Genomic DNA, 18,464 nt, shown 5'->3' with positions numbered 1-18,464 from the left:
TGGGAACGTACAAGATAAAAAATATCATTATAATATATCATATATCATTAAGCATTAAACATAACACACATAACATATAATTAAGTAGTAGACACGTAATATTCCATATATGTGTTATGGTATATATTAAATATCATTAAGCATTAAATATTAAACATCACATACCAAATACATCTTTAAGCAGTATACGTATAATATATCTTATATTATCAAGTATATATAAAATATCATTAGAAATACATTTTTCTAATTGTATTGATATAAGTCACATCAGGTAAAATTTGTTACAAAATTGAAATACATTTTTCTAATTGTATTGATATAAGTCACATCAGGTAAAATTTGTTACAAAATTAAAATTCAATGTAAAAAATGCACACGTACATTATTATCTAATATTATATTAAATACATAGGGTATATAATGATCTATTTAAATCAAAAATAGTTTCAATCACCATAATATTTTACAAATTAAATGAACTTCCATTATATGAAAATCAATGCAAATTTGATGAAAATATAAAATGTATATATTAGAAATTATTAAACGGCGTGGAATATATAAAAAAACAATGCAAAACGAAAGAAAAAATAGACGGAGAGAGATTAGAAAGTGAGAGAGATGGGAGGGAAGAATTTTTGAATAAAATCACCAAAATAAAAATATTTAAGAGATAATTATGATTATAATATTACCATAAAAGAACTAATCATATATCAAATTTTGATAGGATGTCTAATAAATGTAAACTTTAATCATAGTTTCCTTTTCCTTATTTAATTTTTTTATTTTAAATATATTATTAATAATAAAGATGGATGAATGGACAATTTCAACCCTATATTTGTGGAAAATATTAGTCCTCGAAAAATTTGAAAAACTTAAATCTATATTGTAATATGATATAATATTTTATACTTTAGCAGTTAAAGCTCTAATATTGAATTTAATATATATTGGTTGAAGTTTGGTTGTATTATTATGGCTTAATTATAGCATTAATATCAATAATTAGAATTAAAAGTGTTCAAATAAATGTAGCATTAATATCAATAATCAGAAGTCCTTTTAATAAAATAAACTAAAAAGTTATATAAACATTGACCTTTTATTTTACAAATAATAAATTAAACCTAAAAACCAATAAACTTGTATGGTTTTTATTTTTGTAGTGTATGAATTTTGAAAATCACACATATTTTAAATTTGACAAAATATTTACTAACATATAACAAATTTTTAGATTCTATCAAATAATAGACATTGGTAGATACGTATTACTTTTATCAATGACATTGATAGGCATTGATAAAAGTTTATCAATTTCCATATTTGACAAAATCCAAAATTTTGCTACTAATTTGTAAATATTTTAATTTATTGTACTATATTTGAAAATGTCCCTCGCAAAAGAAGAAAGTTTTTTACAACATTTTTTTTAAAAAAACTTTGACTTGATCTTAATTTAAAGAATGGATAAGAAATGTAGATAATAAAGCAAAAAAAATTTAAAGGAAAAAGGAGTTAATTAGATTTTTACCATTCAAAAACAAAAAACAAAAAATATCATGCAAGATCATATGAGAACACCTTTCCTACAAAAGCATGTTCCCCCGATAATAAACGTATAAGAAGGACATTAAAAAGAATAAATGATCCCGTAAATGACTTTACTAATATACAAAACTAAATTACTATTCAAGATGTTGTGACATGTCATCTTCCCTACCATCTTGAATAGTAATTGAGTTTTGTATAGTAGTGAATTATATAAGTGTCAATCATTTATAAAATTTAAAAATTTATTATATTTTGTAAATATTTTAAGCAATTACGTCATTTACAATATTTTTTTAAAATTATATGATACTACAAGACAATAACCATACAATTTTCTTTAACTTAAAACATGTTAAAAGTAAATTAGTAATAAATTTGTTAACCAACTAATATTTAATGGGTAACTAATTAAAACTAAGTTTACGAATAATCCAAAATTTGCATTCTAGTACCAAACATGCGTATCTGAAAACATAAAATACAACTTTATTTTTATTTAGAATCCGTTTAAATTGACTTAAAAAAATATATTTTTTAAATTATTTATTTTTATCTAAACGCTTTTGGTAACAATTTATTAAAATATCCTTGAAAAACTATTTCCTTGTGATTTAGTGAGGTCATATTTCATTTTTTTCCTCATTATATTTTTTCTTTTTCCTTAAATCCTATTTTTTATATGGGTTGCATTTATTTAGTTCTACTCAATTTTCATCTAATTTGGTTGGAGATTTCATTAAAAAAAACACTATCTCGTTGAAAGGTTCTGTACATTTGCTTTTTCTTAACGCATTTCTTTAGACAAAGACTGTTTTTTTCTCTTTTCAGATGATAAATATTTCGAAAACAATGAGTTTTTGAACAAAAAATGTGTGCACACCTTCGTCGTTTGAAAACACGAATTAACAAAAACTTAACAATTACATCAAATTAAACACTCTCAAAATTTGTAGAAACAATTTTTAAAATATAGAGACCATTGATAAACAATATTCAAAGTTGAAAACCAAAACCAAAATAGGATTTAGACCGTAATTTTACTACAGTTATCAAATATGTTTGTTACTGATCTATTCTCTTTTTAAAAAAGTTATCGACATAGGTTCGTCAAAGTTACCAAAACAAGAAACACAAAACAAGTAACGTATGGAAAACAACGGAAATAGAATTTATTCTACAATAAGTAATTCATCAATTACGTGTATAAATATCCACGAGGAAAGTGAGATTCTATCATATGATCCAATTTTAAAAGTTGTTTCTTTGGATACTCTCCCTTGATCGTTTGAACCTTCTCTCTAGCTCCTCAGCCGCAGGGAGTAGAAATTTTTCCATACACAAAATTTGAATCTTCTTCTAAACCCTAAATTTCCCAATTCCATTTTCAAGAGGAATACAATTAACTGAGGTAGGGGAAGATGAAGGTGGCTGTGATCGGAGCAGGGATCAAGGGTCTGGTTTGTAGTTATGTTCTAGCCAAAGCTGGAGTAGAGGTGGTGTTGTTTGAGAGGGAAGAGTACTTAGGCAGCCATCGTTATAGAACAATTACTTTTGATGGCTTTGATTTGGATCTCGCCATCATGGTCTTCAATCCAGTATTATCTCACATCTCATTTGTTTTATATTTTTATGTGTTTGGATATGGGCTTATGATTTTTCAATTTAAATTCCAATAATTGAATATATTTTTATAGGTAACACACCCAAATACAATGGCACTCTTGGAGGATTTAGAAGTTGAAATGGAAGAATCAAATATGTCATTCTCAATAAGTATAGATAAAGGAAGAGGCTATGAATGGGGCACTCGAAATGGTGTTTCAAGTCTTTTTGCACAAAAGAACAACATTCTTGACCTTTCCTTTTGGCAAATGATTCGAGAAATAACCAAATTTAACCACGATGTCACCGAGTACGTATTGTTAAAAAATAACACTATTTCATCCCTAAGATTTTCAATAATATATTTTTTGCTTTTTAAATATTTTAAACGGTTATAATTTTAATCTAAATAAAAAGGACTAAAGTACAAATAACTTTTGCAATTTTCATGTGTCATACAGTTATCTTAAAGCTATGGAAAACAAGCCAGGGTTGGATCAAAATGAAACCTTACGACAATTTCTTAACTCAAGGGACTATTCCGAAGTTTTTCAAACTGCTTATCTTGTAAGACATTTTCCTTTACCATTTCCTTTTATTTTTTTTTCTTATTATTACTTTTATCCCTTCCAAACTTAACGATGTCTCTCTTCACTCATCGTCCTTAAGTTTAACGGTGATTTAACATGGTATTAGAGCATATTGAACCTCTATTTTGTAAATTTTTTCAAAAGTGAAAAACTGTTGAAAATATTTACAAAAATGATTGATACACTTCTATCAATATCAAGTCTATCGATTTGACAAGTTTATATATTTATAAATATTGACGTGGAAGTATTTTTTCTAATAATATATTATATGATAGGTTAAATTTATCAGTCACAAACACACTATTTTAAATTCTTGTGTTGGATTGATGACATAACAAGTATACTTGTAATTAGTAATTAATGTTCATATCCAGCTGCCCATGTGTGGATCCATTTGGTCGAACCCCATAGAAAAAGTTGTCAACTTTTCAGCAGTCTCAGTGTTTTCGTATCTTCAAGATCACTGTCTGCTTCAGGTGCTTCTAATTACATCACTTTTTTTCCTTTTTAATTAATTCAATACTTAACTATTTCTTTAGTAAATGGGTTATGTTTGTTTGTAGTTATTTGGTCATCCACAATGGCTTACTGTCAAATCGAGTTCGAATTCTTATCTGAAGAAGGTGAGCCTCCAAATTGTTATTAGAGTGTTCATACAATATTAAGTATTTTTTGTAATACATTTCTTAGTTGGATTGGTCATGCATATATAGAAGAAGGTATTCTTTTTATTATTATTTGTGATTTTCCCAATTAATTAATTATGCAACTGGTGCTTTAATTAAACATCGATCAGCTACAAAAAGCACTTGAGAGTGCAGGATGTCAAATAAGAACTTGCTCCAAAGTTAATTCCATCTCAACTACCAAAGAAGGTGAGTAATTAAAGTTATGCATTTGATAATTAATAGATACATTGAGTTTTAATAATTATTAAGAGCAATTGTTTTATCAGGATGTAAAAAGTAAATAAGATAACATAAAATGTAAAATTTGGATCAGGATGCATTGTAAGCTATGGGGTCCATTTTGAAGAAATATTTGATCAATGTGTGATAGCAACTAATGCAACTGATGCATTAAGCATATTAGGAAATGAAGCAACACAAGAAGAGAAAAGAGTACTTGGGGCTTTCCATTACGTTTTTAGGTACATTATTTCTCTTAAAATCTCATTCTGTCCATTTCTTCATTCGGTGAGATATTATATATATCCTAATCTTTTTAATCAAATATATATCTATGGGTTGACTTTTTACGCGCTCTAAGAACATATTAGATACGATTCTCATCTCGGAATCATAATGAGAGGGATATTTATAACTCGTGTATATTATAAAGAATGTGAGATCTCTTGTGTGCTTGTTAAGAAATTTTTTTTCCACTTATTACGAGATCAAACATATAAAAATAACAGAGAACTTAGAAAAGAAAATCCAATAAAACTGGAAACACGTGAATGTGAATTTAATGTGAAAAAACTCCAAACTAGAGAAAAATCCATGGATAGAAAAATTAATCTACTATGTGAAAAATTATTACTATAATCACAGAGAAATTTGTCCCTAAATTCAATTACAAAATCACTCTTTCAAAACTTTTGACTACTCATGCCATTTTTCCACTTTCAATTTGCACATCCAAGTGTTTAAAGTGTTCTTAGCTTGAACGTTTAAAACCCAAAGGGAGATAGACACTTTTATAGTGTTTGGAGTCCGTAATTTTCTTAAAACCTTTTCGATTTGAGACATCTAAATAGTACTTCTAATAGTTTACTTTTGTCTGAGAATTTTCTTTTTCGTCACATGTCCATAAATCTCTACTTAAATTTATATGATGCAATTTCCACCTACTTGACTCACTTGGAAGTCCTTTTATTATCGGCATAACTTTTACCACAAACCATGCATAACTGTCAAGTCAATGTTTTGTGTGCAAACTTGTGGAACTGCTAACATCACATCTTTCATCATAATAGTCAAGCAAACATATAGCATGAGGATGAACTTTATCTTTCTTCAGAAGATCAAGTTGTCATCTCCCATAGAGATAGAGATGATGTTTAACATCTTACTCAAAGTCTTATGTTAGGATAATCTCATTTTCATGTGTACATGGGCGGTTCTATTAAGGAACCAGGGGCATCCCCTCACATTCTCGATTTTTGTATTTTAATATTAGTTTTGAATTATCAAATTACAATATATCTTAAGAAATGCTTTTTTTTTACTATATTCTGTCTTTGGTATAGTGGTTGTGCCCCCCTTGAAATCTCAAGGTCTTGGGTTTAAAACTCATCCATAACAATTTTTTTTTTTTTTTTTGTTAATCGTGCCCCTCCTACATATGATTTCTGGATATGCTACTGCATGTGTACATATAGATTGTCTACGTTTTCAACAATTGTCTTTCTATACAAACTCTTTCCTATTCTTCCATTAAATTCCCTTGTGAAGTATGCTCAATAAAACCTAAAGTTTTCTTCTCATACATCAATATTGGCTTCATATGTTCATAAGAAGGTTAAGTGACAAAAGATGAGCTTAAAGGTCTTATCTTTTATCATCTATCTTCACTTTGATCACCTGGCTTCAGCTAAAAAATGATGTCATTAATTGGAAGATGATTTGTGATTTTTCGTACCTTCCACCGTATATATATGTAAAGTGTGAAACTGTTTCATCAAGAACGATCAACATTTGAGGTGCTTTATACTTGATACATTTGTTTCAAGTTTCTTCCATAAAGCTCTTTGGTTTTGTTGAACTTCCATGCACATTTGCAAGAGTGTAGTCGTTGCAGCTCTCAACTTCATTTCCTCTAATACAGAACTTTTTAAAACCTTCTAGAATTGTCACCATCATCTCTTATCTAATCAGAAGCACTACTAATTGTTTTTCCCTTCAAGCTAAGACCTCGTATAACCTAAATTGTATCAGCATATTCTTGACACAATTGACATAAGTCGAGGTTGATCCTTCCATCGAATTTCTCTATCTCAAACTTTACTAGACTCAAAATGCTTGGCATACTTGCTTTACTTCCTAGCAAAACAATAAATGGCGGTGAACACCTCACACAATTCACAATATATACCACACAACGAGTTTCAAGGTTTTTTTTTTTAATGTGGAAACTCACACAATATAACTTAACATCTTGCCAAAACTCAACCACTCTATCAAGAGGTTGTTTCTTCTATTAGACAAATCCCTTCTTCTTTTTGTTTCTTTTTTGTTTCTTTTTTGTTTCTTTAAAGCATGTGCCATACCCTATTAGTTAACCATGGGTTGTTTCACCTTAAAATAAATTGGGGGCTATGGGCTGTATAGAACTTATGTTTATTAGTAGTAAGAGCAATTGTCCTTGTTCTACTTCCCAACAATATTTCCATATTGAAATGATACAAAAAGTGAACATAATCGATTGGTCTTGGCTTGTTATTTTCTTGCTCTTTCTTTTCTAGAAGCTATGTATGAATGAAATTAAATTACTAAAACTTTGGTTAACATATACTTTTTTTTTACTATATATATATATATTGGCAGTGATATGATTCTTCATCATGACAAAAGTTTCATGCCCCAAAACCTAAATGCATGGAGTGCGTTGAACTTTCTTGGAAATAATACAAATAATGAAGCGTGTATGACATATTGGATTAATGCAATTCAGGTTAATATCGATCTCTTCAAGTTACACATTTTTTAAAAAACGAAAATTGATGCACCAATCTAATTTATCAATTATAATATTCTGTTTACTGTTGTCTAACTTTTATTTTCTTTGGAATTAATCCTAGAATAATCTTGGAGAAAAGAGTCCTTTTTTTGTAACTAGTAATCCAGAACAAGAGCCAAAAAACATCTTGTTTAAGTCCTCAATTGGCCATCCAATTCCATCTCTTAGTGCATTCAAAGCCTTAAATGAGCTCGATAGTATTCAAGGCAAGAGACAAATTTGGTTTTGTGGACCATATTTAGGTGAGATTTATTGCTTCAAAATTCATTCATTTTCAATTTCTTTCTTTTTTTTTTTCTTGAAAAGTGGCAAAAACCACTCCATAGTTTTACAATTATTATCTCAAACTTTCAATTGTAAATAGAGCTTTCAAATTTATAAAATGTCAAAATTATAAGAAATTGTTTGAGAGGTTTGATTTTTATCATGTATAAGTCTTAAGGACCCAATTAATTTTACAATTGAAAGTTGAAAAGATGTGTAGTGTAATTGCAATAAGCTAGGGTTATATTTTAGAGGTGGTTTTACAATTTATTATTATTATTATTTTTAATGCAAGCATAATTCTCTAAAAAAATTATTTGAAGTATTTGTTCTAGAAATGATGAGGGTGATGCTTTTTTTTCTTTAGGTTCTGGCTCCCATGAAGATGGGTTAAAGGTAACGAATCTCTTTATGGCCAAACAATAATTCTTTGGTTGTTGGTCCAATTATGACCAATAGTCTAATCAAACGTGTGACACAAATTTTAAATTCTACCATATATTTAGACTAAGTTCACGTAAGGTTATATTTGCAGGCTGGTACCATAGTAGCACACAAAATTCTTGGAAAAAGCATTACAATTTTGAGCAATAATCCAAATCATATGGTGCCTTCTTTGGTAGAAATCGGAGCACGTTACGTAGTCACTAAATTTTTTGCACGATATATATCTATCGGATCCTTAACGTAAGTTTTTATCGTATAATTTTTTTATACATCTAAGTAATATTATACAACCCTTTTTTGTTAGTTTGTAAAGTAGAATTAACTTGGGTTAATTATGATATGTAATAATACAGTATAATGGAGGAAGGTGGTAGACTATTTACCTTTAAAGGAATAGATAACAAATTCCTTCCAAATGTTGTTTTGAAAGTTCACAACCCCAATTTTTATTGGAAGGTATGAAATTATTCCCAATTTCATTTTCATGACTATTTAATCATATTTGAATTATTTAATAAATTTGATAAAAGTAGGAATTAAAATATAATAAATGAATATACTATTCTTTCGTTTTAAATTAAATATACGTACTTTACATGGAATTATTATTTCTCTCTTTCCATTTACAGATTATGACAAGAGCTGATATAGGACTTGCAGATGCATATATTAATGCAGATTTTTCCTTTGTTGATAAGAATGAAGGTCTTTTTAACCTTGTTCAGGTGATAATGAATGTAATTGTGTTTAGATATATATGGATAATAGTTATTAAAATATGGAATTTGGATGTTTGTGTTTGGTTTATCAATCTTGTATATATAAAAAAAAAAACATTAAATATTTACTTAAATAATGTAGACAAGAATCAATGCAGTCATAAATCAAATATAGCATTAGTCACAATTATAGAATAAAAATAATTGAATATCATCATATTTAATATTAATTAAACTTAATTATTTATTTTTAATTAATTACCATCAATTAGTTGGAACAATAATAATAATTTTTTATATAACTAGTTAATATAAATAAAAGTTGGTACCCTAAATGTATTAGTTGTGAAATTGATTAAGTTTTAAATAATATATATCTATATTTAATTAATATTCAATCAAACTTAATAGCAATGATTAACTTATATTATTTTATTAACTAATTAAAAGCTATATTCTTACTCATCATCTCCTAGGTATAAAAATAAAGTGTTTATAGAAGATATTACAAAACCCGTCTTGTACATTTTAAAGTTTTGTAGATAATTTTTTAGGAAAGTGAAATCTAATGTTGATCTATATGGACGTTAATTTTTTTCTTTTGCAGATTCTCATAGCCAATAAAGATGCAAACTCTTCAGTTGCCAAATTAAATAAGAAAAGGTATTTGTGTCTGTGATCTTGAATGATAATTATTATACTAAAAACATTATTAAGAAAATATGTGAATTTCCATTTCAAAAATTTCAAAAATTTTATTATCATACAGATTCAAATGACGAACAACCTCTTGTATTAATTTAGTTAATAATTTTTTTCAGGGGATGGTGGACACCTCCATTATACACAGCTAGTATTGCCTATGCAAAGTATTTCTTTCAACATACTTTAAGACAAAACACTATTACTCAAGCTCGAACAAATATCTCTCGTCATTATGATCTGGTAATTAATTAATTAAAGCCTCAAATATATGTTTTTATTTATTCCTAAACTAACATCTATCTATATCTTTATATATTATTGTTATTTCACACATTATTTTCTCCCTTTGGCTGACAAAGTGTATTTGGATGGGTGATTGTGTTTAAGAGCAATGAGCTATTTTCTCTTTTCTTGGATGACACAATGACATACTCATGCGCTATCTTTAAGGTTTGTACATATTACTATATTTTAATCAACTGGTATTGAGAAGAATTTATTTTTCTACTATTTTTTTGTTTTATGTTCTTTGATTTTCTCTGTTTAACAGAGGGAAGATGAAGATTTGAGGGTTGCACAGCTCAGAAAAATTTCTCATCTTATAAAAAAGGTGATTGTATTTAAATTAAACTGCAAATATTAATTTGTAATCACCATTATATTTACACACACTGTTATTCAATTGAATTTGTAGGCAAGAATTGATAAGAACCATCATGTCCTAGACATTGGGTGTGGCTGGGGAAGCCTTGCTATTGAACTTGTCAAACAAACTGGATGTCACTGTACTGCCATTACTTTATCCGAAGAACAATTAAAATATGCTGAACGCAAAGTCAAAGTTCTTGGTCTTCAGGTATTAGTTATATATATAACAATTAACGAGATGAAATCGAACTTCTCTGATCGACCTCAAAAGAGTAATAATTGGAGTACAATGTATGTCATTACTATTGAACTTATAAACTTGCTTAATTACTACAAGAAAGTTGACTATTTTCAAATATCACAACTTTAAAGAAAAAAAACCTTGGATGTTTCTAAGCATCAAAATAGATTCCGTCAAAAGACGTTTACAAATGATTACTAACCATTGAAAATTAACAATGATAAGTGTCAAATTAAAAGGTTTATTGTATAATCCATAGATAATTATTATTTTCGAAAGTTCAGATGGGCGCTTTGATAATTATTGTCAAATCAATTGTCGATAATTATTTATAATCAAATGGACTTTTTGGAAGGCCTTCACTATTTTAAAAGGTTTATAATGTTATTTTCAAATATTTAAAAACCAGCTTAAAGAATACTTATATTTATCAACCATTGTAATCCTTCTAAAAACTATCATCCGACTGTTTTGAACAAATTAAAATAGTTCTCTTTCCATACCCTACCTCAATAAATATTAAATATATGTTGTTATGGAAATTAATTTGTGGACAATAATATATATGAACACAATATTTCTTCTTAAAGAAACATGTAAAGTATTAACCATATTAATTATCATTGATTATCAGGATAACATCAAGTTTCATCTTTGTGATTATCGACAATTGCCAAATACTCCCAAGTATGATAGAATTATATCATGGTGAGTTGAATTAGAGGAAGAAATTAATCAAGCAAAATTATTCTTGAGATACTAGCAAAGTTCTAATGTTAATTCATTGTGGTTTTTAATTCTTCTTACATTTAGTGGGATGCTGGAATGTGTTGGACATGAATTTATGGAAGATTTTTTTGGTTCATGTGAATCAGCATTAGTAGAGAATGGTCTTCTAGTTCTACAGGTCAGAAAAATTTGAAAGGAACTGATTTGATCATCTAATCTGATCAGTATATAGTTTAGTTGATAAGATCGATATTAATAAAGCTCCATTTAATATATGGTTTCTTAATACTCTTGGTTTTTGTAGTTCATATCAATGCCGGATGATCAGTACGATGAGCATCGGCTAAGTTCGGGTTTTATGAGGGAATATATATTTCCAGGAGGATGTCTTCCATCATTGAATAGAGTTACAACTGCTATGGCTAAAGCATCTAGATTTTGGTACGTAATTAAGTACTGTTGATAATAAAATATATATGAATAGTTATACATACTTAGAAGATTAAGGGGTAATTTCCCTATAATTAAATTAAGTACTTAGTGAAATAATATTTGATTTAATTATTTGCAGTGTGGAACACTTGGAAAATATTGGAATTCATTACTATCAAACATTGAAGTGTTGGAGAAAGAATTTTGTAATGAATAAAAGGTATGAAGATCATATATTGAAGAAGCTTAAGTTGTATAAGTATATATGGATTGATTTTAAATTGAATTTTGAATCATTTTTAAAACATTTGTGTTGTTTTTTGTTTTTTCTTCCAGGAAGATAATTGAACTTGGTTTTGATGAAAGTTTTATAAGGACTTGGGAATATTATTTTGATTATTGTGCTGCTGGTTTTAAATCTCGCATTATTGGAGATTATCAGGTATTTTATACATTATAGTTTGCATTTGTTCTTGTATCTTCTCTTCTTCAAACAATTATTTTATAAACAAATATAGTCTTTAAAGCAAATATACATTGACTATCGTTGTATTTGAATTACATTTTCAAGTGTTTAATTTTAGAAATAAGTTATTTTGAAGAAAAAAACTTGTTTAAAAGTCAAATTGATTTTTAAATGTATTTCAAACAATTTTTAGGAAAAAGAGTTTAAACAAAAATGAATTTCTTCAAAAACATTTTTTTTGTTAAGTCAATCTAAATAGACCTTAACTACCCTAAGTATTTGTTTATGTTTTTTTTGTTAGGAACATTTGCAAAAATAGTAAAATAAATTATGATAATAGAGTCAATTACATTTTCTAAATTTCAAGAGTAACAAATTTAAAAACTGACTGGCATCCAAAAATCTTCTGATATCATTAATTACTTGTCATATTTGTAATTTGCAAAATAGAGGTGTTATAAAATATTTTTGTCTATTTTTTTTTTTTTGTCATATGATGAAAATTTTCTTTTAATTAAATGGTTATTACGAGTATTTGCAACATTGTTCTTTGTCACTAAACACTATAGGATTGTTCTTGGTCACTAAACACAACTAACTAACTTAATTACAAGATAAAATGATTCTCTCTTTGATATTTTTGTATGGGTAAATCATGTAAAATTATTAAATTGTATTGGAGATTATATATAAAAAATTCTAAAGAGATGTAATGTGTGTGTTAATTATTTGCAGATAGTATTTTCAAGGGCTGGTAATGTTACAACATTCAACAATCCATACCAAGGAATACCTTCAGCAAATTCACTTCCTTAATTTACTCCTTACTTTATGACATCTCACAATCTTCAAGTCTTATAGACATTTCTTCCTTTTCATATACAAATAATTAAACTTTGGCTAATATTATTGGACATAATTTGGTTGCATTTTGCAGCTAAAAGTCTATGAATATACATAACATTATTGCTACAGATTTTATTCCTACGCACTCCAAGTATTAGTTAAAGATACTAACCCACTCTCTTCCATTTCTTTTCTTTATTAAGAAAAAAAGAATCTTCATAAGTGGAATGAGTTTGGTTCAATCATTATAATTTAGGTAGGTGTATGTAAGACTCGTACCTAAGATAAAAAGTAAATTGTGGACTAAGTGTTTAAGAGAAGACAATTTGAATAGTTTACGCGATAAGATCAAGTTGGCGATTTGAAGTAGTACGCGAGAAAAACAAGGCTATGCGATTAAGATACTACGTGACATGAATGAATTGACGAGAAGGAGTAAGAAACGTTTTCAGAATTTGCCTAAGTATGCTTAATGGATCACGTGTGAAGATTAAATCAAACATGATTAAGATTAAACATTAAGCTTATACGTGCACCACTAAGAGTAGGAGCTGGAGAGCTAACATAAGTTTAAATGTGACTAACCTGATTTGAAAGTAGTATAAATAGAGAGCTTCATCCAAATTATTCAGTATTGTTATTCTCAAGATTCTTAAGACAAACTTAAGAGATGAAGTGCTGTCATTTTGTCTAAGTGAGAAGAAGTGGAAAAGAAGCATTTCATGTTTAGTTCTTAAAGAGTTGAGTGTTTTCTTCCAAGTATTAAATGATTTTGATCAACTTTCTTTATAAATTCTTTGATGATTTCAATATAAAATTTTCTAAAAAGAATTATATGAAAAACTTATATGTTTTATGAGTTTCAAAGATGACTTGTGTATTAAATATTTTTCAAACCATTAGTTACTTCCTATAAATAAGCTAACTATTATGTGCACATAATGAGTTAAGAAAAACATGGAGTGAAAGGGACCTCATGGTGATGTGAAGCTGGTTAATACGTGTTGAAAGAAGCATGTTGAACTTAGCAGCCTAAGTGCAACAAAGACGAATCTGTATATTCTCGGATGTTGTTATTACAGTAGTCTAAACGCGAAGTAATAAGTCCTAACGTAGAGAATGATTCAAGATACTTGGTATAAGAAAATGATTGATGACTAATGTGTGTTTATGTGTAATAAATGTTTATGCAAAATGAAGTTTTCACGTGAATTGACGTGATGTGGTGAAGGGATATGATTATGTTTAAAATGATTTGATATGTTTGGCGAAATAGTGTTTATAAAAGGTATTCCACGAAAAGGATTTCAAAAACCTTATTGAGTCTTTTAGATTTACGTTTTTAAATTTCATTTTCTTGGGATCAGACGTTAAGGCCAAGTAAGGAAGAAGTGAAGGACTTGCTAGGCGAGAAGGCTGCCAAGGCGTTTACTTTCTAAGTTTAAAAGTTGTATTATTATTCTTTGTTTTTAATAATGTAAAGTGTGTTGCAAAACGCTTAGCTAAAGATTACTAAAGTTTGTTTTGACTACATTCTGAGTTAACTTGTTTATATCACCTAAAGATTGTGTAAGTTATTAAGTTAAGACAAACGAAAGTCATTAGGCGATTAAGAAAAGCCTAAGGACCTTAAGATTGAGTGTCTTTGGCGTTTAAACTCATCAAAGATACTCAAGTCATGTCGTGTCTCATATGACAACCAAAGAGATTTGGAGGGCAGGGTGTAACAGCAGAGTTAATTTGAATAATTTATCTTCAAAGTTTGATTCTCTAATATAAGAGTGAAGCAGTGAATCCTATTTAACCAAAATTCAACATTGTGGATGATAAGCGAACTCAATCGCTATATTTAAACTTCACACCATAAAATAAAAATTCCACATGTTCAAAAAAGCACACAATAACAATAACTATATTAATTTCCACATCATACATTGGCAGTTTTGCAAATTACTTTGTAAACAAAATGAGAGAAACGAGTTGGCGTGTCAATAAAATACATTAAATGATAGTCTCTATTCTTCTTGTAGCCCTGCCCCTACACAAACCCTTCAATCACAAAGCACTTGATCTAATACAACACACCCATATGAAAACAAACCGTCAACACTTTAATATATATATATATATATGTGTGTGTGTGTGTGTGTGTGTGTGTGTGTGTTATCATACACAGTAATATTTGTACAAAAAGATTGACTAATAACCATTTTTTGTCTTTTCCTACCAACAAGCTTAAAATAAGTACATTGCAACCCAAATTTTGCTACAAATCCTACAAAAAGACTTATAAATCAATCAATTGCTCAATCATGGCTTCAATGCTCCAACGGATTCTTGCAATAAATCAATCAGTTGCTCAATTATGGCTTCAACGCTCCAACGGACTCTTGCAAAACATAGTAAGAAAACAAAACCTCATTTTAGAGTATGACTCTACACATCAATATAAGAATATATAATAAGATTTTACCCTTTGTAATGCCAACACAAGGTACCAATTCCAACCCTAGTTAAATGGAGAGATAAATCAAAACTACTTCACCCAATTATTAGTTCATAATATATCTCAATATATTCCCTCACCCCACCCCAAAAGTATAACTTCGAAATCATTTAAACTAATATTAATAAAAACTCATAAGAGCAAAAAGAAAAAAACTAATCCAATTCTCCTAAATTACTCAACTTGCCAACATCCTAAAAAAAGTTTACAAACAAATCATTTCACAAGTAAACAAAAACAGAAAAATGTAGATTTAATCTTTTAGAAAATAGTTTCTGAGTTCAACAATAATTGATTTAGGAGATTTAATCCTCTAACTTCTAGGTCAAGTCCATATGCCACAAGCAACATGAGTAATAAGAATCAAGAAGCATAAATCATGAATAATAAAGTTACCTTCTGAACTGAATAATTAAATCAAATAAATTAAAAATGAGTAAATGAAAATGATAATATACCCTTGGAAGAGGCTAGCATTTATTTTATGGCATTGTTTTCCATGCAAAATCCACACTCTTATTGACCACCGGGACACCGTCCTCATTGTAAGACACTCGTATTCTTGGTAATTGGAACCTAACATATTTTTTCTTCTTAACTAAAGTCCAAAAATATAATTAAGCTCTATATTTTCATTAGGGACAAGCAATGTGATCCAAAACTTCCCAAAGAAGAAAACATAGAAGATACTTCTCGATATATCATATATGTATTCACTTACCAAAAAATGGTAGGAAGTAGATAACACGTCAAAGAAACTCACTAGTGAAATAAAATTTATATGAACTTGATTTTTCAAAAACCAAACAATTATCGAAGCGTTACTTATTTAGCTTGAAATTTTTGTCATATGTAATGATCAATCTCAACACTAAAGAATAGAAACTAAAAAGGATTTAATATATAGTTTCTTGTAGTTATTCTAGAGGACATTGGATTCTTACTACCTAACTAAAAATTATTAAATAATATTGAACATTACAGTGCGAAGAGATAGTGATCGATGCTCAACGTGATTAACATAATGTTTGGGGGAGATAGTCCAAACATCCTTAACATCAAGTAAGTGATGGCCCTACATAGAGCACATAGCAAAATAATTCATCAACTAGGCAAGAAATCATAAGCATGTCATGATATTAAAGAGACCATATAAAAAAAATGCAAAATGGAAACTTCAAAATAAATCAAATTAAAAAAAAGGTTCAAAGCCCAAGAAAATAACCTCGTTGTCCCCACATTCCCTTAAACATTTATGGTTTTCATTGTTGACCATCTGCAACTCTATCAATTATTTTAAAAAACCAACGGTAAAAGTCGGATGAACTTTGATCAAAAATGGAGATATCAATTGAGACCTTTAATATAATTAGGTCCTTCCATAGACCTTTATCAGAACGCATGCATTCTCCTTGATCGGCGAAAGTACAAGTGCCTCTGAGAAACTATAGCAATTCAGTGTTGCAACATGACACAACAGCAGAAGACATTTACAAAAATTTACTTGAAAATTTACAAATCTACAGGGAGTACCTAGAAGATCTTAAGCTAATAGGATAAGTGAATTTTAAACTATATTTGGCAGTTTATTTTCTCTTTAGTGACCTATATTGAATCAATAATTTTCAGCAACTTGCTTTGGTATTTATTTCCAAGAATCTGGACAAGTTTCACTAGGTTAGTTACCTTTGCAAAATTTGATACTGAAAAAATTAAAATCAGAAAAGAACATTTACATGGATCTTTACAGTGGTTTTAAGATTTAGAAAAGATTTTACAGTATTCCACAACATTTTAAATCGAAAATCAGCATTAATAATGAACATATGATTCAAGGTTTGCATTTACGTTTACTCACATTTTTGGTTCAGTTTAGGGCGTAGTTAAGAGAAAAGTTAACATTAGATACAACTGAACAGAAAATATTCCACAATACCTCTGAATTGTTCTCGCCATCAACTTTCTAAAGGCGAAAAATGAGTTTCTGAGCAGTCTTATTGAAGTTTTTAAGTCTCTGTCAAATCAATTTTAGTTAAAAAACTGCACTGAGGAATTGTAAAAGAGAAAAGATGTAAACATCTAAAAAATTTTAAGACCATCTTGTTCAAAGGGAATCCTCATCAATGACATATACCATGATGATAGACGTATATGATAGTTGCATAAAGTATTTGACAACAATTAATTATTCTATCACTCCTTAGACATTCAATATTGTTCTACTTTGATCAATTTACCTCTTGCAGACTATTGAACATGCAGGAAACTTTACTAAGAATGTCCTTTCAAACTCCCGTATATGGTATTTTAAAGAGATGGATAGCAACAGAAGGAAATCAATTAGTAACTACATCCTAAGATACACAGATTTCATATAGAAACACTAAAAATAGGTAGTTAACATAATGAGTATACAATTATTAACTAGTAATTAAGTACTCTTTCCATCTCTCATCCCTTTCCCTCTCTCTTAACTCCACCTTAATTCTCTAAAACTCCTCTTCCCTTATTTACATAACCATCTAAATTTTTTTCTCCAACTTCTATCTCTTTAGTATTATGTTTTATTTTGCAACCCCATGACAATTTTAGACTGAAATATGTTTGGTCCAAATGCAATGTCCATCTTAGGGCGTTGTATAGGAACTTATTGCTTATGGTGTTTATGTCTAATATTGTTGGTTCAAACTCGAATACGTGTAATTTTCATCTTAAAATATGTGAAAGAACGACACGGGTTTTCAATTTCTATCATGCCCATTCTAGGTTTTCTTCTCTAACCTAGATCGTGGTGTGAATCTACTGTTAACAAACATTCATTTTCAACTGTAAGAATAATAAAACACTTTTCAAGAAATTTTATAAACAATTTGACAGCATCACTCTTAAAATATAGGTTAGCCAAACCTGAAAAGGGAAGAGATTTTCATTTCTATACATCTATGCAATTCTCCGACTCAAA

General features: G+C 28.6%; 1 protein-coding gene across 1 annotated transcript; it reads left to right on the top strand.

Moving 5' to 3' along the window:
* The first annotated feature begins 2,810 nt into the window (after nucleotides 1-2,810).
* LOC105434591 lies at nucleotides 2,811-13,135 on the top strand. Its single transcript, XM_011650837.2, has 24 exons — nucleotides 2,811-3,158; nucleotides 3,258-3,475; nucleotides 3,627-3,732; nucleotides 4,133-4,234; nucleotides 4,322-4,381; nucleotides 4,555-4,633; nucleotides 4,761-4,908; nucleotides 7,307-7,433; nucleotides 7,561-7,741; nucleotides 8,131-8,159; nucleotides 8,299-8,450; nucleotides 8,564-8,666; nucleotides 8,840-8,935; nucleotides 9,537-9,592; nucleotides 9,751-9,874; nucleotides 10,022-10,084; nucleotides 10,185-10,244; nucleotides 10,329-10,490; nucleotides 11,158-11,231; nucleotides 11,337-11,430; nucleotides 11,557-11,693; nucleotides 11,824-11,904; nucleotides 12,021-12,126; nucleotides 12,886-13,135. Exons 1-24 carry the CDS (start codon nucleotides 2,982-2,984, stop codon nucleotides 12,964-12,966), a joined length of 2,616 nt encoding a protein of 871 aa, XP_011649139.2. The 5' UTR covers nucleotides 2,811-2,981; the 3' UTR covers nucleotides 12,967-13,135.
* Nucleotides 13,136-18,464: the final 5,329 nt, after the last annotated feature.

Source organism: Cucumis sativus, chromosome 2, assembly GCF_000004075.3.
Source record: "Cucumis sativus cultivar 9930 chromosome 2, Cucumber_9930_V3, whole genome shotgun sequence".
In the NCBI taxonomy this organism is placed as follows: Eukaryota; Viridiplantae; Streptophyta; class Magnoliopsida; order Cucurbitales; family Cucurbitaceae; genus Cucumis; species Cucumis sativus.
Note: the sequence above shows the minus strand (reverse complement) of the source record. Positions and strands in the feature narration are given on the sequence as shown.

Coding starts and splice junctions, on each gene's coding strand:
- LOC105434591 (XM_011650837.2), top strand. CDS start 2,982: ATGAAGGTGGCTGTGATCGGAGCAGGGATCAAGGGTCTGGTTTGTAGT. Junction 3,476..3,626: donor TTTAACCACGATGTCACCGA/GTACGTATTGTT, acceptor TGTGTCATACAG/TTATCTTAAAGCTATGGAAA. Junction 9,875..10,021: donor TCTCTCGTCATTATGATCTG/GTAATTAATTAA, acceptor ATTGTGTTTAAG/AGCAATGAGCTATTTTCTCT.